At 37.0% G+C, this 25,894-nt stretch overlaps 1 protein-coding gene across 4 annotated transcripts in view; it reads left to right on the top strand.

Moving 5' to 3' along the window:
• The window catches only part of Cr2 (complement C3d receptor 2), a 35,815-nt gene that overhangs the window by 7,484 nt on the left and 2,437 nt on the right, over nt 1-25,894 (top strand). The window contains exons 3-25 of one of the 4 annotated variants that reach the window (XM_074048432.1): nt 1,073-1,172; nt 1,708-1,793; nt 2,457-2,855; nt 5,297-5,473; nt 5,556-5,658; nt 6,273-6,358; nt 7,543-7,932; nt 9,281-9,469; nt 9,554-9,653; nt 9,928-10,010; nt 10,508-10,915; nt 11,835-12,011; nt 12,093-12,183; nt 12,469-12,545; nt 13,378-13,785; nt 14,417-14,498; nt 14,841-14,923; nt 15,399-15,791; nt 16,588-16,773; nt 17,802-17,987; nt 18,591-18,614; nt 19,296-19,374; nt 24,757-24,865. In XM_074048432.1, coding sequence (XP_073904533.1) covers nt 1,073-1,172; nt 1,708-1,793; nt 2,457-2,855; nt 5,297-5,473; nt 5,556-5,658; nt 6,273-6,358; nt 7,543-7,932; nt 9,281-9,469; nt 9,554-9,653; nt 9,928-10,010; nt 10,508-10,915; nt 11,835-12,011; nt 12,093-12,183; nt 12,469-12,545; nt 13,378-13,785; nt 14,417-14,498; nt 14,841-14,923; nt 15,399-15,791; nt 16,588-16,773; nt 17,802-17,987; nt 18,591-18,614; nt 19,296-19,374; nt 24,757-24,850 — 4,001 coding nt within the window. In that variant the 3' untranslated portion in view covers nt 24,851-24,865. Of the gene's footprint in view, nt 1-1,072; nt 1,173-1,707; nt 1,794-2,456; nt 2,856-5,296; nt 5,659-6,272; nt 6,359-7,542; nt 7,933-9,280; nt 9,470-9,553; nt 9,654-9,927; nt 10,011-10,507; nt 10,916-11,834; nt 12,012-12,092; nt 12,184-12,468; nt 12,546-13,377; nt 13,786-14,416; nt 14,499-14,840; nt 14,924-15,398; nt 15,792-16,587; nt 16,774-17,801; nt 17,988-18,590; nt 18,615-19,295; nt 19,375-24,756; nt 24,866-25,894 lie in introns of all 4 variants that reach the window. The other 3 variants (XM_074048434.1, XM_074048433.1, XM_020164096.2) reach the window with 3 other exon arrangements.

Raw genomic sequence — 25,894 nt, 5'->3', positions numbered from 1 at the left:
ATAAAAGGAGAATTAGTTTCTCCTCATTCTTACTTCATTTAATTCTAGAAATATTTTTGAGTAATTATAGGTATGAAGCAGTAGACTAAACAATGGGGTTTGAACGAGAAAAAAAATTAATCAGGTAGCTTCTTCCTTTAAGGAATTGCAAAACTAGCTGTAAAGGCTAACTTAAATATATGCTGGACTTACTTATAGAGGTAAAGTGCAGTGGGATCATAAAGTAATAAGCAGAAAGTGTTATTAATAAGCAGAAAGTGGGAGCATTAAGGAAATCTAGTTTTCTGAGCAGAGAATGTTTTTGAATATGCAGAAGCATAGAGGTATAAAAGAACATGACGTCTTTGGAAGACAGAAAAAAATCAGTGTGATTGGAGTAAAGGTTACATGGTGAGAACTAGTACTTGGTTAAGTAAACTGACACTTAACTATATGAGCCAGGTATTTTTTCCTATAAGCAAAGGTAGGCTGTTTTAAATTTTTTAATGTGGGAGTGACATGACCTGTTTGTTCTATAAAAAGAGAATATATCAGTGCTAGGGAGGATTACTAGACCAAACTAGACCAGAGTTAGAAAGGTAACTTATGTCACCCAATAATCCAATGAGAGAATACAGCAGTGCCAGAATAGTTGGTGTGGAGAGATATTTCTGGAGCCCAGTCACTAAAATTTGGTCACTAATTGAATAGAGGATGTTATTGCTATTGTTAGTTGGTCACTAATTGAGTAGAGGATGAATTACAAAAAGGAAATGCTGACTATGAGGTTTGTGTAATCCAGAAGACTTGGAGATGATGCCATCAATTAACAAAATATAAAAAGGGAGAAATGGAAATTATAATTTATAATTGACCATAGATAAAGTTTGCATCCATCCACAGAAACACAGACCATATGCTTTAAACAAATTGGGCACTAAAGTTGATTGATCTTCTTATATGTTAAAAACTATTTTAAGCAAATGTAAGTAGGATTATCAGCAAGACCAACAAGATTGGGATCTAATACAAAGCACAAAATGTCTTCTGACTCCCAGCCCCAAATCCTGTTTTGTTTTGTTTTCCCTTGTAGGTAAATCATGTATGAGTCCTAAAGAACTGCTCCATGGCTCTGTGCTTATACCCATGGGTATCGAGTTTGGGTCAACAATTACATATTCTTGTAATGAAGGGTGAGTTGGCAGGAGACATCTGTAGGGTACATAAATACTAGAACAATATTTCTAACCAGAAACCATCTGTCTTCCAAAAGAAACCTGAGTTATTGCCACACACCCTTTAAAGTACATAAGCAAAACTGGTATCATCTCCCTAACCTGCTCCAGAGATAGCTCTTCAGGATTACCCACTAGAGAAGATGCCTATCTTTAGGAGAAAGAAGATGGGGCTATTCTCCTTTGGTTTTTTTCTTTTCTTTTCTTTTACTCATATGTGCATACAATGTTTGGGTCATTTCTCCCTGCTTTCCCCCCCCGCCCCCTCCTTTCTCCTTTGGTTTTAAGTATCCTATGCAATTGACTAAGAGATAAATTTCATTTGGTTTTGGATTATAGAATCATTTGTATAAATCCTTAATCTATCAGCGCTACCTATGATATTCCTTTTTTTTCTTTTTGCCATTCTATTTCTTATTCAGTTGAGAAAGAGTTAGGTTTTTCTAAAATGCATGTGCAACTGGGAGATGATCACTCATCTCTTTGTCTCTAGATATCGACTCATTGGTGACTCCTCTGCTATGTGTATTGTCTCAGACAATAATGTAATCTGGGATAAGAGTGAGCCCTTTTGTGAAAGTGAGTAAAACAATCTCTACAGCATCCAATTTAATTTCTTGTCCCCTTCCAGAAGGAAAGTGCATCTATATCAGATGAGTACCTGGGAGGGTAACACTTAGTTTGGCTACTATCCAAAAAGACAAAATATAGCAAGTGCTGTTGAGAATGGGGGAAAAAGGGAACCCTTACATACTCTTAATGTAAATGTAATTTAGTATAGCCATTATGGGTAACAAACTGGAGGTTCCTCAAAAAATTAAATAAGACGATTTATCTTCTTCTGTGGTTCCTAAACCTACCACATTTTCTTTTGATTACTGTCCTTTGATGAAAAGTGATCTCATAGTAAATAAATTCTTAAGTCTAAAACACACCATGAGATTACACACTGACAACTTTATTCCATGCAAAAAGTAGGTCACCCTAGATGCCTTTAATAACAGTTTTTCTGTACTCTGGGCTAGAGACTAGTGACCAGCTCATAGCCTTTTGAGTTTTCACTAGCCCATTCCATGCATTTTCTAATTCTAATTTAGAATTATCTTGTAGATCAGTATACAGAATTTCAATAATGTGCACAAGTTGTAGGCTGAGTTGAGGTTTGGTTGATGACAATGACGATGAAGTTCTGGGGAAGTAAAACTTCTAAATGTCTTCTATTTTCCTGCTTACCCTCTAAAGCTATCCTTTGTGATACACCCCCCACCATCTCCAATGGGGACTTCCACAGCAACAGTAGAGAGAGCTTTTATTATGGAATTGTGGTCACTTATCATTGCCATCTTGGACGAAATGGGGAAAAGCTATTTGACCTGGTGGGTGAAAAGTCAATATATTGCACCACCAAAGACAATCAAGTTGGCGTCTGGAGCAGCCCTCCCCCTCGATGCATTGCTCTAGTCAAGTGCCCAGTTCCAGAAGTTGAAAATGGAATTATGGAATCTGGATTTAGACATTCATTTTCTTTAAATGATATGGTGACATTTAAGTGTAAGCCTGGCTTTACTATGAAAGGCAGCAACATAGTACAGTGCCAACCAAACAGCATATGGGATCCACCACTGCCAACATGTTTCAGGGGTAAGTTGAGCTATCACTTTGGATATCTGGAAATTAAAATAGGTTTTTCGTAGAATAGATACATGGTACCTATGAGAGGAGTAGTAGGAAGAAAGCATATATGGCTGAGTTTCCTGATTAAAGAATTGGAAAGTATATTTGGAAGTAATATCTAAACTTTGAAGAGGTAAGAATTTGTATTATATTCTGGAACAGTATTATATCTATAGTAATGTAGGAAAAATTACGAGATACTTTTTTAAAATTCTCAAAATGGATTAAAGACTTAAAATTTAAGACATTAAACTACTAGAAGAAAACATTGCTGAAATGCTTCAGGACATTGGAATGTGAACAAAAGCAAAACCAGACAAATGGAATTACATCAAACTATGTAGTGGCTCATACCTATAATCCCAGCTATGCAGGAAAGGGAGACAGGAGGATCATGATCCAAGGACTGACCCTGAAAAAGTGTCAGGCTTTATCTGAAAAATAAACTAAAGAAAAAAGAAAAGGTTGGGACATAGCTCAAGGTGTAGAGCATTTACTTAGCAAGCATGAGGCCCTGAGTTCAAACCCAAGTACTACCACAATAAAAGGCTTCTACCCAATGCAGTAAAGAATCAATGGATGTTTGCAAACTATGTATGTAATAAGGGAACATATAAGGAACTCAAACAACTCAACAGCAAAAAAATGAAATAGTCTAATTTAAAAATGGACAGTAAACCAGTAGACATAAATAGACATTTTCCAAAAGAAGACATAAAAATGGCCAACAGGTGTATTAACATGCTCCTCATCAGTAAAAAGCAAATAAAGCCACAATGAGACCACTTCACCCCAGTTAGAATGGCTACTACCAAAGAAGACAAACTATAGAAACCCAAAACATGAAAGTATTTAATGTCCCCACTGTAGAAGAACTAATACAGAAACCTTAAAGGGACAGAGGTCAATTGGGAAACAGATCAGGAACTAGTGAAAAGGTCAGTTAGAGATGAATCAATTTGGGATGTAACACATTTGTACATGGAAGCAATCCTAGGAATCTCTCTGTATAGATGTCCTTATCTCAACTAGCAAAAACACTTTGTCTTTCTTATTATTGCTTATGTTTTCTCTTCAACAAAATTAGAGATAAGGGCAGAACAGATTCTGCCTGGAAGCTAGGGGGGTGGGGGAGAGAGGGAGAGGGTGGGGAACAGGGCGGAGAAATGGCCCAAACAATGTATGCACATGTGAATAAATGAATAAAAAAATAAAATACCAAAAAAAAAAAAAAAAGACAAACTATAGTAAGTGCTGTTGAGAATGTGAGGAAAAGGGATCCTTTACTACTGTTAGTGGAAATATAAATTAGTACAGCCATTATGGATTAACAGACTGGAGGTTACTCAAAAAAAAATTTAAAAAGAATGACCAAATGACACAGCAAACCCAGTGCTGAGTTTATAACCAATGGAAACCAAATCAGTCTGTGGAAAAGGTGTGCCTGCACTTTCATGTTTATTGCAGCACTGTTCTCAACAGCTGTGAAGTGTACACAACCTACATGTCCATCAGCTGGCAAATAGATAATGAAAACATAGTATGTACACACAGTGGGATGTCATTCAGCCACCAAAAGGGATAAAAAACTTTCCATCTATGGACATAATTGGTGATGATGATCTTAAGAGAAATAAGCCAAGCACAGAAAGACAAATACCACATGTTCTCATTCATATGTGCAATCTAAAAAAGTCGATGTAGAATAGTGTTTACCAGAGACTGGGAGACACAGGAAAAAGTACTCTAACAGGTACTTCTGTTGGATAGGAGACATAAGTTCTGGAGATGGCTGTAAATAGAATGGAAACATACTGTATGTGTCAAAAAAGCTGGAAGGGTTTTCAAAGTTTTCACAACAAAGAAATGATAGATGTTTGAGAGGATACATTTATCTTGACTTGAATATTACACAATGTATTCATTTCTCTGAACACCCTTCTTTCCTTTTTGTTAGATAGTATCTGACTTTCTAAAAACCTCACAACATTGGGAACTCCTTTCACAAACCTCATCAACCTTGTTTTGGGAGCAGAAAGGAAGAGGTAGATTTTGGTGGTAAAAAATGTGTCACAAAAGTTTGGCTCTCTCGACTACACTGTTATTGAAAGGGTGTCCCAGACTCTTAAATTGAAGGAAATGAAAAATGATGAGTGAGTGCAGGGTTTTTCTGGCATAGATCAAGAAAGGGAAAACCAACAGTTGCAAAGTTCATCATATCTGAACAGAATAACTCACATTAGCACCACTCAACCTTCCTTACCCAAAGGAATCTCTGCCTTACACATAGAGAGCTGACATGAGCACTTTCAACACCCCCATAGCAACCCCAAGCTCAGTGTAAGTTGTAAGAGGACAAGTTCTCATTTCAGAAGTAAAAGGACTTTCTGGTCCTGTTCTCTTCTCAGGATGTCTGCCACCTCCACCTATCCTCCACGGTAATTATAACAAAAAGGATAAGGAATTCTTTTCAATTGGACAGGAAGTGTCCTACAGCTGTGAGCCGGGCTACACTCTCATTGGAACTAATCTTGTACAGTGCACATCCTTGGGAACCTGGAACCCTGCAGTCCCCAAATGTGAAGGTGCCTAAAGTTCTATCCCATATAAAGGAAACTCATCTGTTTCCTGACCCTCCCTGTGCCATCCTTGTCTCTTCTTTCCTAGTGAAATCGTGTGGTGCCATTCCCAACCAACTTCTCAATGGCCGTGTGATTCGTCCTCCTAATCTTCAGCTGGGGGCAGAGGTTTCCTTTGTTTGTAATAAAGGGTGAGTGTGAGGTGATAGGACCTGAGTTGATGTCTACCCATAGCTAAGCATTGTGAAATATTAGCTCTAAAGATACTTTTTCTCTGACTTTTTTCTCTCTTTGTTTTATTCTTTATGACTAAGAAATCTGAAACTAACAAAATCTTTTCTATTTTCTTCAAGTGTGTGTACTGTACATGGTCAGCCAAACTGGGAATTGTCTTTTCATCATTTGGAAAAGCAAAGTTTTTGTTCAGAAATTAAGGCTCCTGTTATAGAGAATTAATACATGATTTGGGTTCCATAAGAGAGACTCCTTGGAGTCATCTTGGGAAATAAGATCTTTGATGTTTTCTTCCCTAGGAACTGAGGCTGCTTTCTTCATGATAGTCAAGAAAATCTTGACATTTGGATGCCAAAGCGGCAAGGGAGAATTCAAACAACAACAAAAAAATACTATTCCTAGGGTTACTTTCTCTGTGTTTTGACCTTGTCTGAATTCACCCTGTGGCAGAAACCTTGGATTTCTTCCTGAAGCTGGAAATGCTTTAAAGTGTAGATTCTATTAATACTTGAGAAAAGGGATTAATTCTGTGGAACTAAGAAGTGATTTGTTCTAAACCTTATTGTTCAAGGTTCCGGCTAAATGGCAATTCTTCTAGTCAGTGTGTCCCAGAAGGAATGACAGTAAAGTGGAATAATAAGTTTCCTGTCTGTGAACGTGAGTAGAAAACAAAAATAATCAAGTATGGATCTAATATATGGATCTATGGATCTTGCCTCTTGATTTTGTGTGTTTTTCTACACCAGTCAACTATAACGTGTCATTCATGTGTGTTCTGTGAGCACATATATGCGTCTCTTCTCCATGTTTTACAATGCAGACCAAAAGTATTAAATTTATTCAGCTAATTGCATATTATATTGTGGATTCTATATGTGTAATGATAAGGGCTCTTGAATGTTACTGATACCGAAACCAAGTATAGCACTGATGTGCTTAAACAGTTTGACTGTGTCTTCATATGCCAGTTACTCTTCTGAAGGGCTGGCTCTTCTTGGAGTCAAGTGGAAATTTACTGGAAAGTGTGGAGGTTGGCAACTTTCCCTTTATTTTTGAAACTCACCAGGAAAGGTATGCAAATACCAAAGTAGCTATTAACAACTTCATTCCTATCAGGACAGGTAAATACAGGATATGACATCATCCTTCAAAACTTCTGTTCACTTCCTATGGCTTTCTCAAAGGAATCCAGCATCGAGGATGACAAATGAACTACAGTAAGATTGTAGTATCTTTAGTGGCAGGAGCTAATGTGGTCTTGCCACCTGTATCCCTAGTTGTGCACTTGAAACAGGCACTGAATAACTGGTATCTTCCAACTATTGTACTTGTCCCTGTCATGTACTTTTGTCTCAATGGGTTCTCCTCACACCTTTTGAAGTAGTTTGAATTCTACTATAGACTGAGGTTTAAAAAGGGTACGACTTGCCTAAGGTCATACAGCTATTGAATGACAGTGGGGATTTGAAATCAAATCTACTGACTCTAAATTTCATTAATCCATGATGCCTCCCTACTTTTAACTAGCATGTCATTAATATATTATTCTCATGTTCTAAGTTTGCCTTTTGTTCATTATTAAAATTGATTAGACAGGACTATTGGGTAAGTATTGCTTGATTAAGATGGTTTGTATCAATTTGTTTGCTGTGGGTCAAGAAAGAGGTAAGAACTTGGGAGCTTGAGAATAAACAGGGACCATGGATAAGAAATAAATCATACAAATTTTTAAGACTGTTTCCAAAAAAGTGATATGATGTATACTTGGGTCTTTTATTTAAGTTTATGTCTTTTTGTTATCATGATTAGTATACCCACCTGGTTCCTTTTCTACTTTTCAGGGATTTCTTGTGACCCTCCTCCTCCTATCAAAAATGGTCGGAAGATGTCTTTTTCTGGCCCCGTACCTGTCGGTACAGTTGTAAAGTACTCTTGTCTGTCTTCCTTCCGCCTCATTGGAGAAAAGATTATTTTTTGTATAAGTAAAGACCAAGTGAGTGGAATCTGGGACAAAGCTGCTCCTGTCTGTGAATATTTCAATAAACATTCTATTTGCTCTGAGCCCAAAGTACCAGGGGGATACAGGAATAGAGAATCCAGGCCACCATATATACATGGTGATTCTGTGACATTCACCTGTAAAGCCAACTTCACCATGAAAGGAAACAAAACCGTCTGGTGTCAAGCAAATAAAACTTGGGGGCCCACACCACTACCGACTTGTGAGAGTGGTGAGTATGGAAATACGGGGTCTAGAATTTCTGGGCAGACCATGCTTAGTATTCTCCCGAAGAGAACAGTATAGATGTGTGATGACAGGTGGAGGGACGAAGCAAGGGAAAAGATGACAATTGTGGTTTCCTGGTTGTTTTTAGTTGTGAAGGAATATGACTGTCCTTTAAAAAAACATTAATTGGGCAAAAACGTTTGAAGTTTTATGAAAAAAATTTAATTAAACATACCTAATAATGGAGTGGCAAAGATCTTCCAAGGATGGGGCCAGAGTTTATTGAGGCTTGAGGAATTGATTGGATTATTATTAAAGTAAGAAGAAACATGAGTGCTAACAGCAAAAATACATGCAATGGATGTAAAATTCACCTATGAGTATCTGTTAATCCAGTTTGGCTGAGGTGGTGCCTTGCTTTCTGTGGCCTTGACAAACATGTTCTGAAGTGAGTCCCTCCTTTCTCAAGTCATCTCCTAAGCTATCACATTTCAAATCAAATGACTTTGAAAATAGGAACTACTACTATACATTCTTCATTTCCTTCTCATTTGGTTTGGCTTATATTGTTAATGAAATCTAAATTCAAATTTTAATTCTACAGTTACAGGGATTGACAATATTTGGCAAAAATTAAACCGTCAAAATTGGATCTTTTTATTTTCTTAATAAAGAACAATGCGGATAAAGTAATAAACAACTGAGAGACTATTATATCATTTAAAATATGATTCTATCTATGCATCAATTGAATGATCAATCAAAAGATAGGTGGATAATGAGTTTCAGAAGAAGGAGGTCTTCAGATAGTCACGAAATGGTTTGGCTGTGGGAAACAAGTCTTTACAAAGATTTAGGTAGATCTATATGTATTGATACAGAAAGATATCACAGACATACTGTATTATTAAGTAAAGAAGCCAGACTGGAATAGTATATGAGATACACACACAGAATATGAGGATATAATATATATGGATTATATGTAAAATGCCAGTAAACTATATTATGGATGTCTGGCAAGATAACTCTATAGATAATAATATATTTCTTTTGGGTCAGAGAACAAGTTTTAAGGATGGGGCAAAAATAAACTTTTTGACCATTGAAATTTTTCTCAAGGTAACAGTAATTCAGAGTGTAATTAAAGAAGAAAAACAATGTAATAGGCATGGTGTAGAATGGATATAGTTAAGCCACATCTGTTTGATGTTCAAAAGGCTGAGTTGAAAGTTAAGGATGACTGGTTACCATAGATCACATGCCATTTGTTTGGATCTTTCTTAAGTTGGCATCTAGATTGTGAAGGACTTATCATCTGATGGCTTTTTTCCTGCTGTGTGTGTATAAAGATTTCCCTCTGGAGTGTCCACCACTTCCCAGGATCCCTAATGGACAGCACACAGGCCAAAATGTTGACCGCTTTGCCCCAGGATTGTCTGTGACTTACAGCTGCGAACCTGGTTACTTGCTTGCTGGAGAAAAGACCATTAAATGTTTATCTTCGGGCAATTGGAATTCTATCCCTCCCACATGTGAAGGTATCTTAAATTTACAATCTATTTCAAGAAATTAGGTTGTTTGGTTATTTGCCATGTTTTCTTATTTTTGCCCTGTTGCTTTAGAGGCCCAGTGCAAACCTCTCGGACGACTTCCAAATGGGCAAGTAGAGGAGCCTCTAAGTCTTCGGGTTGGTGTAATTGCAAACTTCTCCTGTAATGAGGGGTGAGTGTGAGGAGAGTCTATGGGATTTACTTCATTAAGATTATACATACACAGTGTGAACCATGAATGCTACAGAAAGAAGGCATATCTGCGAAGATCTATGGTAGTCTTAAGTGAGGCTGAGAGAGAGAGAGAGAGAGAGAGAGAGAGAGAGAGTACTGATAAAAAGAGTAGGTACCTACAGATTGAGTGAACTTGTCTTGGGTTTTAAATTATGACTTATTTTGCAGCACAAACTGCCTAATGGATCTGAATAACAACCCTCTGTCTCCAGGTATCGATTACAAGGCCAGCCTTCTAGTCAGTGTGTGATTGCTGAAGAGAAAGCTGTTTGGACCAAGAAGCCTGTATGTGAAGGTAGGCTAGGCAACTGTGGCTGTATGAAATCACAGAGTTCGACAAGACACTGCATCCTTGGCTTTACTAAAAGCCTCTATATGCTAGAGGATGAAGCAAAGATCTCCTAGAAATCTTAAAGGAAACATGTTCACTGAAGCATCCTTCCATTAGCTCTTCAATCTGTGCATCCTCAAGTCAAATGGAGTTCTTAGGAAAAGCTTTTCCTTGTTGCAAAGTTACACAGACTTGCTAGGTACACAGCCATGGCATGTACACAAAACAGACTGTATATTTGGTAATAGGAATTGAGGTACCAGCAGAGTAGGTATACTCAGAAATTAAGTTAAAAATCATACTTTTAAATTGTATTGCCTTAGTTGCCTTGGTTGATTCATTACAGATTCAAATAGCATTGTTCTGGAACCTAGAATGGGAGAGGGAATTCAAGCAGCATCTGATGCCTTCTTGTTTGCAGCACACCTATGATCTTTCATGTCTCTCTGTAATTTCTCTAGAAATTCTCTGTCTACCACCTCCCCCTATTCTCAATGGAAGACATACAGGCAGTTCTTCAGTAAATGTTCCATATGGAAGCACAGTCACTTACACTTGTGATCCAGGCCCAGAGGAAGGTGTGGACTTCATCCTTATTGGAAATAACACTATCCGTTGTACCACCAATAATCAGAAGACTGGGACCTGGAGTGACCCTGCCCCACGCTGTGAACTTTCTGTTTCTGTGGTTCAGTGTCCATATCCCCAGATACCAAGAGGCCAAATGTTATCTGTGCAGAAAGATCAGTATTCCTATAATGACACTGTGGTATTTGCTTGTGAGCCTGACTTCACCTTGAAGGGCAGCAGCAGAATTCGGTGCAATGCCCAAGGCACATGGGAACCTCCAGCTCCGGTCTGTGAAAAGGGTTGGTATTCCAGTAGGAAAGGTACCACTGATGCATCTCTTTGAGAAGCTACAGCAAGGGCTTATGGGCTTTAAACAGGGCCTTTCGGTTCCAATACCCTCAATCTTCAGACATACTAAGTACATCCTTTCCCACTATTGTTTATTTTTTGAAAATATGCTTAGGAAGAAAAGCCACTAGAAATCACAAAGTTGTCCATTTCTTTAGGAAAGAAAAAAAAAACTGGGAGCAGAGCACTTGTCTTAATGGTGATTTCTTTTCCTTTTTTGCTTTGGTGGTACTCCGGATTGAATTCAGTCCCTTGCATTTACTAGGCAGGCACTTTACCACTTCAGCCATGCTGCCAACCCCTTTTGTGTTGGTTATTTGTCATCTCCCTTTATGCCCAGGCCATAAACAGTAGGAACAAAATTATTTGTGCTTTCCTGTGTAGCTGAGATGACAGGCATGCACCATCATGCCTAGGGTTGAGATAGAGTCTTGACAAGTTTTTGCCCACACTGTCCGCAAGCCATGATCCTCCCAATCTCTGTCTCCCAAGTAACTAGGATTATGTGCCTGAACCACTGGACCCTGCTTAACAGTGATTTCTTACAAGGTAAATTGTCAAAGCCCTCACCCAAAGGAATATCTGAATTTCCCATAAAATATCTGAAATGATTCCTTGAGAAAGGAAGAGACAGGAGAGAAGTTATGCTGTCTCAGAGAAACTGAATAGGTCTGTAGCAGCCTGAGTGCAGAAAAGAAAATAGGACTGAGGACCGATGACCTAAAATTACCCAAAACTGAGCTGCAAGATCTCCTCGGTGTCCTACCATTGCCACCAGAGTGGAATTGTAGGAATAATGTCAATTTCTTTGGCTCAATTTCTTTCTGTCATTTACTTTAAAAGATTGTTATGTTTTTACCTTCACTTTAGAATGCCAGGCCCCTCCTGAAATTCTCAATGGCCAAAAAGAAGATAAACACATGGACCACTTTGACCCTGGAACATCTATAAAATATAGTTGTGACCCTGGCTATGTGCTGGTGGGAGAAGAATTCGTACTTTGCACCCCTGAGGGAAAGTGGACACCTACTGCCCCCCAGTGCAAAGGTAACAATGCCTCAACTACAAATGTTTTGCTGCTTTTAAGATTGCCTTGAGTTGATTTCTCATCCTTGTCTCTTTCCTTAGTGGCAGAGTGTGAACCCATAGGAGAACCTCTTTTTAAAAAACCTCAGGATCAATTTATTAGACCAGCTGTTAATGTTTCTTGTGGTGATGGGTAAGTGAAGTCTGTCTGAACCTCAGCCAGGTCTAGCTTCTTAGTGCACACTACAAGTAAGGGTTTGACTCAAAGGTCCTTCCCTGTTACATGCTCATAGAATGTGGATCATACTAGTCTTCCATGCATGGAAACTATGCAATTGGATGGATGGGGCTGAAGCTGCTTACACTTTTGTTTCTAGTATGTCTTGTCCTGCAAATGGTTAATGTGCTTTGGAGCCAATAGCTGTTGCTTTGCTTACTGGTAATTACCTGGCCAAATGATGTGACTCTTTGTCTCTAGGTCCCTGTTAAGTGAGAGTGTTTATCAGTTGTGTCAAGGTACAATTCCTTGGTTTATAGAGATTCGTCTTTGTAAAGGTGAGTAGTGATAAAACAGAATCTGAAATGTTGTGCAGTCTACATGGAAATGCTATGGGAATTACTGTATTAGGTTCTGTTAATGTGAAAAGTTATAGTTGCATAGTTGTGTTATATCTTTCTGCATCACCTCTTTCGACTTCTATCAGTTGAATAAATGTACTTGGTTGCTGATTCTCTTTTGTGGTTTAGGATTATAAGAATAATGATGGTGATGAATATATGAGTCATATTCTTCATTTGGTATACTCTGTAGTATAGTATCAGATCTGATATTTGGTATCTGATATCAGATTTGGTATCAGATCTGAACTCAGATTCTGTCCCTACTGTTTAATAGCTGTATGACCGTAGGCAATTCGTGTAACGTCTTTTAAACTCTACTTTCTCATCTGTAATGCTGGCATAAAACTATAGATTCCAAAGTTATTAAATTAAATGATGGTATCCTTACTTTCTGGATGATGAAACTGCCTGTTGCAAACTAGGTTCTCACTCAACAATGAATATACTTAGCAAAGCACATGGGCTGTCATATCCCCTCCGCACAGAGATGGTCTCAAAAAGCATAATTCTATTCCCTTCTGCCTTTTATCCTCCCATTGGCTATGTTCAAATAATTCTTCCTTTAATTAGTAATTAACTATCGGGCCTTACTACCTCATAATATGATATTGATCAGCAAATTCACTTTTAATAAATGTCTTCTTTCGTATGAGATGTTTAAATTGAATTTTATATACTTAATGAACTTTAATGTAACTTCCCAAAACAGGGTCATAACCAGCTTTGCTTCTATTCTTTAGTATTTAATATATTTTTGTGTCTCTAGAAATCACCTGTCCACCGCCCCCTGTTATCCACAATGGAGTGCACACAGGGAGTTCTTCAGAAGATGTTCCATATGGAACCATGGTCACTTACACGTGTAATCCTGGGCCAGAGAAAGGAGTGCATTTCAACCTCATTGGGGAGCGCACCATCCGTTGTACAAGCAATGGTCAAGAGAGAGGCACCTGGAGTAGTCCTGCCCCTCTCTGTAAACTTTCCATCCCTGCTGTCCAGTGCTCAGATATCCACATTGCAAATGGATACAAGATATCTGGAAAGAATGCCCCATATTTCTTCAATGACAGTGTGACATTCAAGTGTAATAATGGATACATTTTGAATGGCAGTAGTCAAATTCGTTGCAAAGCCAATAACACCTGGGATCCTGAAATACCAGTTTGTGAAGAAGGTAAAAGCCCAACAGGGGTTTAAAAAAAGTTATTTATTTACTTATTATTGCTTATTATTTCCTTCTCAAAGCCAGAGTCATGGGAAATGACAAGGTGGGAACAGGTTATTCCCATTTTTTCCATTCTGTAATAGAATGTTCTATGCATATTGTGTGTTCTTTGTATAAGTGCCCCTTTGGATCTAGGACATATTCAGGATAGATAATGAGAGGGCCTTTTTAGAGGACCCTTGTTCCTTAACAACAGAAGAAAGCATTCTATGATGAAAGAGAGCTTCCTAATCCTTGACTTCAAAGTTTCAGATGATCTGTCATCAAAAGTTGTATACTTATAGTTCTAGAGTAGAAATTCTCTGTGTTTACATGGGGAGTTTTCTCTTCAGGCTGCCAGCCTCCTTCTAGGCCCCACCATGGTCAGCATACAGGTGGAAATACAGTCCTCTTTGTCTCTGGGATGACTGTAGACTACACTTGTGACCCTGGCTATATACTTGTGGGAAGCAAATCCATCTATTGTATGCCTTCAGGACACTGGAGTCCTGCCCCATGATGTGAAGGTACTTGCAGTTCCAGAGTTATCTTTTGTTTTGATATGAGTTGTCTATCATTAACTCCAACTTTGCCCCTCCAGAAGGATGTGAGCCTGCAAGAAACTTTCGAGAGCTTCCAGATGATTCACATGTGAAACTAGTGAACAGGTCCTGCCAAGATGGGTGAGTGTGATATGGTCCATTCTGATGAAGAAGATTCACTTTATACTGTACATTAACTCTACACACAGCTTGTCTTGGAGAATCCCTTTAGAGGTTCTTCCTTGTCACACCCGCAGAGTACGTAAGGTCCAATGACCTATTAGCAACTCTGACCCTTCCCTGCATCTGGACATGGGAAGAGATTTGCTGTGTCTCTGAGTGTAAAGTAATTTTCTGATTTGCAACAAGAACTCTGTTAAAGTTCTCACTTAGAAGTACCTCTGTATTTGTAGTTTGTAGAGGTGAGGTTGCAGAGGTGTAACGTTGGACAGAGGAACCATATTATAGTCTGTCTCTCTGTAGGTACCAATTGACTGGACATACTTATGAGAAGTGTCAAGATGCTAAGAATGGGGTTTGGTTCCAAAAGATCCCGCTTTGTAAAGGTAAATTATGGTGTGGGGTTGGGCTAACGGGGAGTTAGAGGAGGCAAGTCACTGAAGAGCTACTTTGTAACTAATAGTTTGTGCTTCTTCCTTAGTTAGGTAAGACATGGAAAATCATTTAGTGTTTGGTCAACACTGGCCTTGGAAAACAAATTGTCAAGTACAAATGAATATTTGCCATATATCTGCTAATTTTGCTAAACATAAATAATGCAGCCCATATTTCTAGAACATAGGAACATATTTCTTGCTTTCTTCATGTGTTTTCTGAATCTTCATTTGGAACAAAAAATTGAGTGTGAATATTAATCACATTAATCACAACAATTAATAAAATTGTTCAACAAAATTAAAATGTAGGTTCCAAAATTTAGACAATATTCTAGTTATATGAAATGTAATGCAGCGTATAGCATCATTTGACTTCCATTTTGACATACTAGCTAAAGTTGATTTCCCTAAATCTCTTCTGCAGTTATTCGCTGTCAACCTCCACCAATGATTGCCAATGGGAAGCACACAGGCATGATGGCAGAACCATTTCTATATGGAAATAAAGTCTCTTATGATTGTGACCCAGGATTCTATCTTCTGGGAGAGAAGATTTTACAGTGCAGAAATGATACTAAAGGATATGGATCTTGGAGTGGGCCTCCCCCACAATGCTTACAGTCTCCGCCTATAACTCACTGCCCTAACCCAGTAGTCAAACACGGATACAAACTGAATGAAACTCACTCTTTGTATTCCCACAATGACATAGTATACATAGCCTGCAATCCTGGATTCATCATGAATGGCAGTCACTTGATAAAGTGCCATACAGATAACACATGGGTACCAGGTGTACCAACTTGCATCAGAAAGGGTAAGACCTTTTAAGGATGAAATATGGAATGTTTTATAAAATAAAGATTTTTTTAATATGCACTTGCATTCTGACTACAGAAAAGCATCTAAAAGCTAAAGTAGCTATACTGTTATTTAAGATACCTTCCTTTTCTTCTCTTCTCACCTGATTATTTTTTTCCCTTTCCTTTCTCAGTGCATTTACCAATAGTACATGAAATGGCAATGTTTCACTTCCAAATTGAGAGAGTCTACAATTTTATTATTTTTAATTCATTAAATTAAGAATAGGAAAAATGCTCATACTCTTTAGAAAACATATGTCAATAATACCGTTTGATAATTTGGATACTTAAGGCCAGAGTGCCAGCCAGAAAAACTTTGGGTGTTCTGGAGAATGAAGCTGGACTTCAAACCAGCTGAATTGTTTTCCTTATAATTTTAGTTATCATTCCTGTTAATGATTATCTGCAGCAGAGCCCACCAACTGGCAGCCCAACTGAATTCAGTTCCCCAGAATCATGGTGGTCTTAAGTGAAATCTGTCTCCACATCCCAAGATAAACATTGACCCAGTGTCTCTAGTTCCTTTTGACACATTTTCTTAGATCATATATTATATAGATAGGAAATATATATATATATATATATATATATATATATTTCCAACATTACTTGGTCTGGCTGGAATGAATGTTTCCAGTTACCAATTAATTGGCCCATTGGCCATTGCCTTTCTGTGCTGCTGTCACTACCTAGTGATGTCTGAGTATATTTCTATGCTGAATTAAAGATCCTTTTTTATTGGTCTCTAAGCTTTCTTAGGATGTCAGTCTCCATCCACAATTCCCAATGGGAATCACACTGGTGGAAATATAGCTCGATTTTCTCCTGGAATGTCAATCCTGTACAGCTGTGACCAAGGCTACCTGCTGGTGGGAGAAGCACTTCTTCTCTGCACACACAAGGGAATCTGGAACCAACCTACTCCTTATTGTAAAGGTACTTTGTCCATTTTTTGTTGATTGTCCTAGTAAATCAATTTGTTCCAAATTGATATGTTCAGTCAGGTATTTTTCACTTAAAACCCTAGAGAAATGCATTAATTGGATCATTTAATTGAATTAGTACATTAATATTAATACATCCAAGTGTCTCAAAATAAAAAAAGTAGCTTAAGCTGTAGCCTGGAAAATGACCACTTTGTAGTCATTTACATACAGAAAGTTGAAGTGCTGTTGTAAATTAAACAACTAAAGAAAAGGTTGTGTTCACACTGTGGTTACAGCTATCCTGAGTGCATTTGACAAAATACCAGTAAAAAGCACCATGGCCTTTTTGAGTTATTTCCTCTGATTGATAGTGGACTATGGGTAAAATGTTCAAAAAGATCTCAGAAAGGCATTTTCATTATCATAAAACAATGTATTGAAAACAAAAGTGGTAAGTTACTACCTAATATTGTGAGCACTTTTTAATATATGGCAGATAAAGTACATAGCACTTTACAGGTGTTATCTCAGTTCATCTTCATGAGATCCATAGGAAGTTGGTACTCTTATTATTCCTATTTTATAGATAAGATTTGTAACTGATCCAAAGTCACACAAATAGGAATCAGTAGTCAGGATTCCAATCCAAGATCTCACACTATTAACCCCTACATTGAAAAGTCAAAAGATCTGAGAAAAAATGTGCATGTATGAATGGTTAGAGTAAGACAAGAAGTGGAAAAAATTCTGAGTATTTAATATTACACATTCACCCCTCACCATTTCTCTAAGAAACAATTAGAAACATCCAATCTGTTAGCATAGATATAGAGGTAAAAAGAAAGAAAACAATCTGGTTTAAATTACCTGGAGGTTATGGAGACAGATGGCCTATACTAAAAGATGCTTGACTTATTGAGAATGAAATAAGCTGGTTTCATAACCTGTTCTATTAATGGAAGCTTCTACTTTCTTGGTAAAAGGACAAAATATGACTCTACTTTAATTACTTTAATATGACTCTTACTTCAATTGCAGAGGTAAACTGTAGCTTCCCAGAGAATATCAATGGAATCCAGAAGGGACCAGAGCTTGGGAAAATGTATCAGTATGGAGATATTATTACTTTGGAATGTGAAGATGGGTATACTCTGGAGGGCAGCCCCCAAAGCCAGTGCCAGGGCGACCATCAGTGGAACCCTCCACTGGCTGTCTGCAGATCCCGTAAGTACGAGGGGCTTCACCCATGTTTGTACCTGGGCCATGGAAAGAAGAGAAGGAATGTCTTCTTCCTCAATATTAGAAACTCCTGGGCTTTCAGTTGACATAGGTCTTTGAACAGATGGACTTGAAGTTAGTGGTCTATTCTAGAAAAGGCACAGTTTTTTTTTCCTGAGTAGGAGGGATATAAATAAAAGATAATAAAAAGACATGAACACTAGCCTAAAAGAAGTAAAAATAACGGCCTTCCATTTTGAAAGATGCTGCTATGGAAACCTCCATTCCTGCTGGCAGGTGCTCCAACAGTTCATATTTGCCATGACAGTTCATATTTGCATTTGATTCACAAAAGTCACTGATTATAGAGTTGAATATATTGGATTTTTCCCCAGTGCTGACTCCCCTAACCTAATTGCAGTGAAAAATTCAATGAGTTGTTACACATAATTTTAAAAAATGGTTATAACTCGGGGATCCAATGTATCATAAGTAGACTTAGAAGGGAGTAGAGTTGTAACTGCTGAGACATTACCAGAGGGAATGGGACTTGGGTTTATTGAATTGTGCCACTAGACTGATGTTTTCATGATTTCTTATTCTCCGTAGGTTCACTTGCTCTTATTATTAGTGGTAAGTTTTCTTAAATACTTGAAGAATAGCTCTTATGATGCTTATAAATATATGTAAAATTAGATGCCCTATTTTCTGCCTGTTAATATTTTTTCATTCTAACTCATTGGATATGATCTTCTTTGGTATTTTCAGGCTATTTTAATGTATATGCCTACAAAATGTTCCTTTGGCATACAATTGGAAGAATGATTTAAACTGTCAACTGTTACTGGTTTTTTAATTGAAAGTTTCATTTGCATTAGCTTTTGTAGACTGCATGATTTAGTATTATTGAAATAGGCAGCCTTATTCTGTTGCAGCAAAACATATTTCACAACTGAGAGTCAAATGTTTCTATGCAAAATCATGGGATCTGATGTCCTGTGCTCCTAATTTCACCCCAGTGACAACAATAGTACTCATAAAACAGAAAGGAACAGAAAAATTCAATGGAAAGTTGTCTAAGACCCTGTCACCTTGTACTAGTGCTTTACATAAAACATGGACTGGATTAAGTCAGAAAAACCTTAAGCCCTATTCTGATGATCCAGGAATTGAGTATTTATGGGTGAAAAGAGCTAATTATACAAGTCCCATAACAATTTCCCTACCACTAGAAGTAGTCCCTACGATCAGTTCATAACAGGTCATGTTTTTCTGGCATTTGAAATTCATTGCTTCCCCGTCCCATCACCCCAGGTATTGTTCCGGGTTTGATACTTCTTATCATCTTGATTATTTTTGCCTCATGCACCATAAGAAAGCACCTAGGAGAACGGTAAGTTCAAGTTCAAATGCATGCTTGACCAAAATGCACAACAGGTTTTGATCTCTTGCCTCAAACTAAACACAGTTTGTGTGAAATGAGCACTGCCATGGGACACCAGAATAAAGTAGCCTGTGATACACAGAAGGAAGACCTCTCCATAGGACTTAAAAGATACCAAACTCTCAGCTTATTTTGCAGAAAGACATTTATTTGGATGGTACCTTGTAAAAAGTCTAGAGAATAGAGAGGAAAAACACACACACACACACACACACAAAGAAAACCCTGGTGGTAACAACCACAGATTTTTTTTAGTTCTCTTATTCTTTCTCATTTTTACTTTTTAAATAGAAATTTTGGTAGTATGTTCTCTCACCTTAATTTGTGTTTCATTTAAATTAACATATGTAGTTTTCAAGTCTCTAAATATGTTTTCTTTTTATTTACTTAAAGGGATAGTATTCTATTCTATGTATTTCTGTGTCACAAAGATGTTAGGCTGCTTCCATATTTGTTTTGAAAATAAAAACATGAGGAATACTTTTGGATACTTCTACTTCTTTCTTGGGATAGAGTTCTAGAATTACCAGGGATAGCATATGAGCATTTAATATGCTTAATAAATATTGCCAAAAGGCTTTCCAGAAAGTTCATTCGAGCTTGGCCATACATGGAATAATTAATGTACCCTGATGTGTTATATTCCTTGACTCCTTTTCCTGCTTTAGTGATCTGCCTGTTCTTATATCACAAATGACTTTGTGTTTAATTACAAAAAAATACTATCTGATGAGGCAAGACTCTCCAGTATGACCCTTATGGCTTTTCTTCTCCATTCTCTTCAGTTTTTTCCTTACAGATGGTTTTTTGGAATAATTTGTCATTTTCCAAAAAAAGCAAAAAAATGAGAAAGAATAAGAGAACTCAAAAAAGTCTGCTTTCTGAGAAATTAGCATTTTTTTCAGTAATGTCTTCTTGCTCAAAAACATACTAGGCCTTTCCACTTGTTCACTTGCTTTCATGATTCCTTAAATATATTACTAGATTTCTGTGTTTTGTTATGTTTTCTTATCCAGATATTAAACATACTTTTACATTTTATTTTTACTTTTTAACATCTGAATCCATCTGGAGTTTATTGTGTAGTATGGTGGTGGATGTCAGCTCACATGCACTTTTCTATATTGTCGCTTTGTTCAAGGCCTGTTTAGAGGAAACCATCCTTCCCCATTGACTTGTAATGTTTCCTTTACAGATAGAGTATGCTTACTCATTCTTATATAAGCTGGGGTTTACGTCAGAGATACCTACTACAGAGACATAAGACAGATTATGTCCTACTGGTCCTATTTCCAGGACCAGAACTACTCTATAATTATAGCTTCATGATAGATTTTTTTCTGAGATATTTCAATTTTCTCCCTCTTTAAATTTTCTTCTATTTATTTTTTCAAGTAGGCTATAGAATTATTCATGCACAGCCACAGTTCCACACCCAAAAAAAATAATGTGTTAAGAGTTTGATAGGTAGTACCTTAAACCTGCAGGTATATTTGGAAAAGAACTGACCTCAAAATATTCACTATTTCTTCCCAGAAAGATAGATGACTGATTTGGGTGGGTTTTTTGTTTTAAATTTCACTTAGTTAAACATTAATAGTTCACTTAATAACTCCTAAAATATTGAAGTATCTTGTTTTATTGCCTTTGTAAATAAAATCATTTTGGTTATTTCTTATCATTAATTTGAAAGGATAGCTAGCAAAGCTTATCCTTGTATAATGACTAATTCTGATAGGTTTTTTTAGTGGCTTATCAAGTTATCTATATTTTCTTCAAAATCTTATCATAACAATTGTCCACTGGCCGCACATTTTTAGACATTTTTATTAGCATGTATTAGTATGTGATAGTCCCATACGAGCTTATAATGTAGCTTGATTAGATTCACCCTCACCATTCATTTTTGTTTGTTTTTGTCTGATTTAATCACACTGACTAGAATTCCAAGGGAATATTGGCATATTTTCCTCTTAGTTTTTAATGTAAAACATCTTATCTTTCATCTCTAAAAAATGATGCTGCACGCTTTTCTTTCTGTGCGTTTTTCTTTTATGCTACGGAAAGAAATCTATTTCGATTTTTAATCATATAGGTTATTTTTCCCCTTTAAAAATCACTATAAATTTCTTTTTCACATTTTAAATCACATTTCTTCTGTTTTTATAAATGTTTTCATAATTATTAATCTTTGTAAAATATAAAAGTAAATATGCTGGTTGTCACGATAATTTAGAAAGAAACCGAGTAGCCTCTCCTGCTGCACTAGTCCCTGGTGTCTTCAAAGTCATACGAAATTCAAAAGCTGTGAACGCAGCAATTTGCTATGCACACTTACATGTTGTTCTATTTGGTACACACATATGCTGCTTTTTTAAAAACTGACCAATAATGCTAGAGAAACAGAAGTGATATGAAGATCGATAATAATCGCACTCATTCATTCTCTGCTTATACAGTAACTACTCATTGCCTAGTATGACTTAACACCACCTCAGACTAAATCACAAAGCCTAGTAGGACATGGACTGTGACATGATTACAGTCTGATAGAGGAGGGCAAGCTTGTAATTGGACAAGTACCCTAATGTTGCCATGCTGAATTATAAGATACTTGGTGGAGACACAATCAAATATTCAGTGCTTGGCACTTTTAATCAAGAAAAAGTTCCATAGTGGATGAGCTCTTTCAGATGAGCCTTAAGTGTGTAGACAAGGAGAGGAAGGTCTTCCAATAATGACCCAGAGGCTTGGCTTTCCATCATGTATTAACAATTAATGGACATGACTGGGAAATAGTGTATGTGATAGTGATGGAAGGTGAGAATGACATAGGTTTAGGGAAAAGAAGGCCATCAGAGAGCCCTCTGACACATAAATATTGTGGAAACTATAAAATATTAGTATGTACAAAGGACATATTTTTAGAAAGCTCTACCATCAGGAGTCAGTCTGGGAATGTTTTGCGTGGATAGGTTCTTGAGTCTCTGCACATGTTAGGGAAAACGATCAGACTCGCCTTTGAGTTGGGGAAGACCAAGTTGTGCCACCCCAAACACGTCACAAAAAACTCCAGGAAAATTAGGTAGATAGACTCACCTGGATCTATAATTTCCTGTGCCACCAGTAGCCTTTTGAACTATTGTTCACAGTTCAAGGGATCAGACATGAATGGGTTTCTCTGAAATCATGTAATGATGATGTCATTGAAGCTGAGTAGTTTTCTCTAGGACTAGGAGGGCCTGAGGATGGCAGGTCTATCACATTCTACAGTTGGGATGCGCTTAGTTATATTAATAACTAATATATTAATATTAGTTATATTAATAGTTATATTAATCCAAGGTTAATGTAACCTTGGATTTGTGAATGATTTCAGGAGAAAGAGTGTCCTACAGCCAAGTAAAATTAGGAAATACCACAGACTATTTTTTTCCATGCAGATTCACAATGACCATGAGAATAAAGCCTGGCAATAAAAAAAAAACTGTTTTGATTTATTAGAGTTTTCCAAAATAATTGGACCACAGAACTTGTTTGTTTTTTTTGTTTGTTTTGTTTTGCTTTTTACATAATGCTTTTAACATCAATAGAACTAATGTAGCACTTAACAGACATTGGGGGAATTTAGAAAGGTCATGAGGAACTAATCATCAAAACCCTTGCATGCCGTGGTAAGGAGCTGAATATGTCTTGTAGGATCTTAGGCAGGGAAGTAAGGTAATCAGATTTGTATTTCCAAAAGCAGGGGTAGGATTGGACTCTCACCCAAAGCAGCAGTGGTACAGATTAAGAGGATGAAACATGTATAAGAGGTATCCTTACTATTAAAAGGATAGGATTTCCAGGACTTAGTGATTTGCTGGATGCGAGAAGAAGGGGGCATGTAGAATAAGCCTCTCCAGTGGTTACCAGGAGAGGACGGGGCAGGCTTGTGTGGAACCATGATGAGCTCCCTCTATCCTGTACTCTGAGGTACCCAGGATGCAGGGCTTGAGAGAGGGGCCTGAACTCAGGTAGGTGACACTTGTATCACAGCAAAACCCTTGACACCAAAAGAAACAGAAAAGGTAAAAATAGAAATGAGAACAGATCTCCAGGGGACTTAAAGGGTAGGAGAGGAAGGGATAGTCAAAGCTAGGAGGAGAACAGTTTCATAGAATTCAAGAGAGAAAGGGTCTCAAAAAATAGGACTGTCACTTGCATGTCTTATCTCACAGGAAGTTAGAAGATTAATTTTAGCTAAGAGTAATTAAATTTTAAATAAATAGAAAATGTGGTCTCTATCTCTTTCCTTCATGCTACGAAGTTTGCTATCAGAGCTTTGCATGTGTGGGAAAACTTGCAAGCTTGGGGAATGCCTACAATTCAAATAATTCATGATGTTCCAGTCTGCTTATTATCATTTATTAACATTTTATATCATAGGCTATATTTAAGTGGCTCAATTTTTGTGAACTAAACGTATATGTTAAAGTAGATTCCTAAGTGTCACTCACTTGCTTTGTTTCTATTTTCTAACTTTTTTCAATTTATTTTCCAATAACTGACATAGACATTTGAGCTGCCTTGAATACTTTTTGTAAAGGAGTAATAAATCATTTAAAAAGAATATCTAGTAATAAAATCAGACATTTAAAAAAAACCACTCAAACATTTTAAAAGTTTTTGCTATTCTTCTCTAGTCATCTAAGATATTTTTAATAAAGCCTAAATCTGACCTTGGCCTAAAACTATGGGACTATGGGTGTAGTTTAGTGATAGAGCACTTGCCCCGTGTAAGTGAAGACTTGTATTCAATCTCCAGCACCAGAGGGAGAGAGAGGGAGAGAGAGAGGAGAGAGAGAGAGAGAGAGAGAGAGAGAGAGAGAGAGAGAGAGAGAGAAGGAGTGTGTGTTTTCAAGGAATCAAAATAAAAACATTGTCCTTAAATTGCTTAAAGTTTTTAGTGCTATATGAGTATTTAAGGATTTTTAGTATACATTAAATATGAAAATGTCCTTTTGAGTTTGGAATGGAAATTTGTGTTCCAAAGGGGAACATTAGGATTATATGCTAAAATTAAAAGTCATAGTTATTAGTTATTAGGAGTTCTGGACCTAGGATAAAGATATCTAGTGTCAGCTTCTGACTTGGACAGTTTTTATGTACCTTTCTAAAAACTAGAGTTCTAGTATTTACTTCATAGGCTATTTAAGACAATGAAATGAAATCATTTATGAAATGTTCTCATTGTGTTAGAATGATGGAAAGCAAGCAATGGACATATCTTTATAGCAATCATGGTCAGTAATCAAAAAGTCATGCTTTTTTCTTATTTCTTCTATTTAGCAATTATTATACAAACACAAGGCCTAAAGAAGGAGCTATTCATTTAGAAACACGAGGAGTATATTCTATTGATCCATACAACCCAGCAAGCTGATCAGAAGACAAATTGGTATCTAATAAAACTGAAATATTTTGCTAATGTATATGTCAAGATTTCCTTAAAGTTTTATCAATAAGCATAGTACTAAGTATATATGGTTCTATCTCATAATCATGCATGACATTGTTAAGTTTCTTACTTCATATTGCTAACATTAAGTTCCTAGATTATTTAAACCTATCTGCCCCATTCAATAAATAGTTAACTAAATAGTGAAATGATTTAAGAACAAAATAAATAAGAAAACAGTAAGTATTATGAAGAGAAATTAGCAGGCAAGGGGGATAGAGAACAGTGTGGTTGCAAGGGAACTGCTCACCAAAAATATGACCTTTGTGCAAAGATTAGAGAAAAGTAAAGAGCAAGTCATGTGACTACGTAGAGGAAGAGCCTCTGGGAAGAAAAATAGCAAGTGCAAGGGCCAGAATGCACTGTGTGCCTACTGGCTTGGAGGCATAGCAAGGTGCCATTGTGGCCTAGCATTGGACTGACCAGGAGGAGAGTGATAGAAATGAGATCAGAGAGACAAGGGCAAAGGGTGATTATATATATCCACTGGAGTTTTAAGCAGAGGTGATACACAATCACTTTAATTTTTGTGTTAAGAAGAGAAGAAAAGATGTCAAGGGTGGAAGATGGGAAACCAATGAGAAGGCCATTGCAATAATGCAGGCAAGAAATTGTGAGTGGCTACCACTCACTAAATAGTGAAGTGATTTAAGAATAAAAGAAATAAGAAAACAGTAATTCTTATGAAGAGAAATAAGAGACAAGGGGGAGAGAGAACAGGCTAGAGAGAATAGGTCAGGTTCTTCATGCATTGCTCAGATAGTAATAGGATTTGCTGATAGTTTGTATCAGAATATAAGGGAGATAGATAGCCATCAATGACCATGCCAATGTTTTTGACCTAAGAACTGGAAAGATAGAGTTGCCTTTAAGATGTGTAAAAATAAGATGAGTACAACTGGGGAGAAGAATCAGTAGATCCATTTGGGAGATGTTAAGTGTTAGACATCTAAATAGAAGTGTCAAGAG

Source organism: Castor canadensis, chromosome 11, assembly GCF_047511655.1.
Source record: "Castor canadensis chromosome 11, mCasCan1.hap1v2, whole genome shotgun sequence".
Classification (NCBI taxonomy): domain Eukaryota; kingdom Metazoa; phylum Chordata; class Mammalia; order Rodentia; family Castoridae; genus Castor; species Castor canadensis.
The sequence above is the reverse complement of the archived record's forward strand: the minus strand, read 5'-3'. Positions and strand labels throughout refer to the sequence as shown.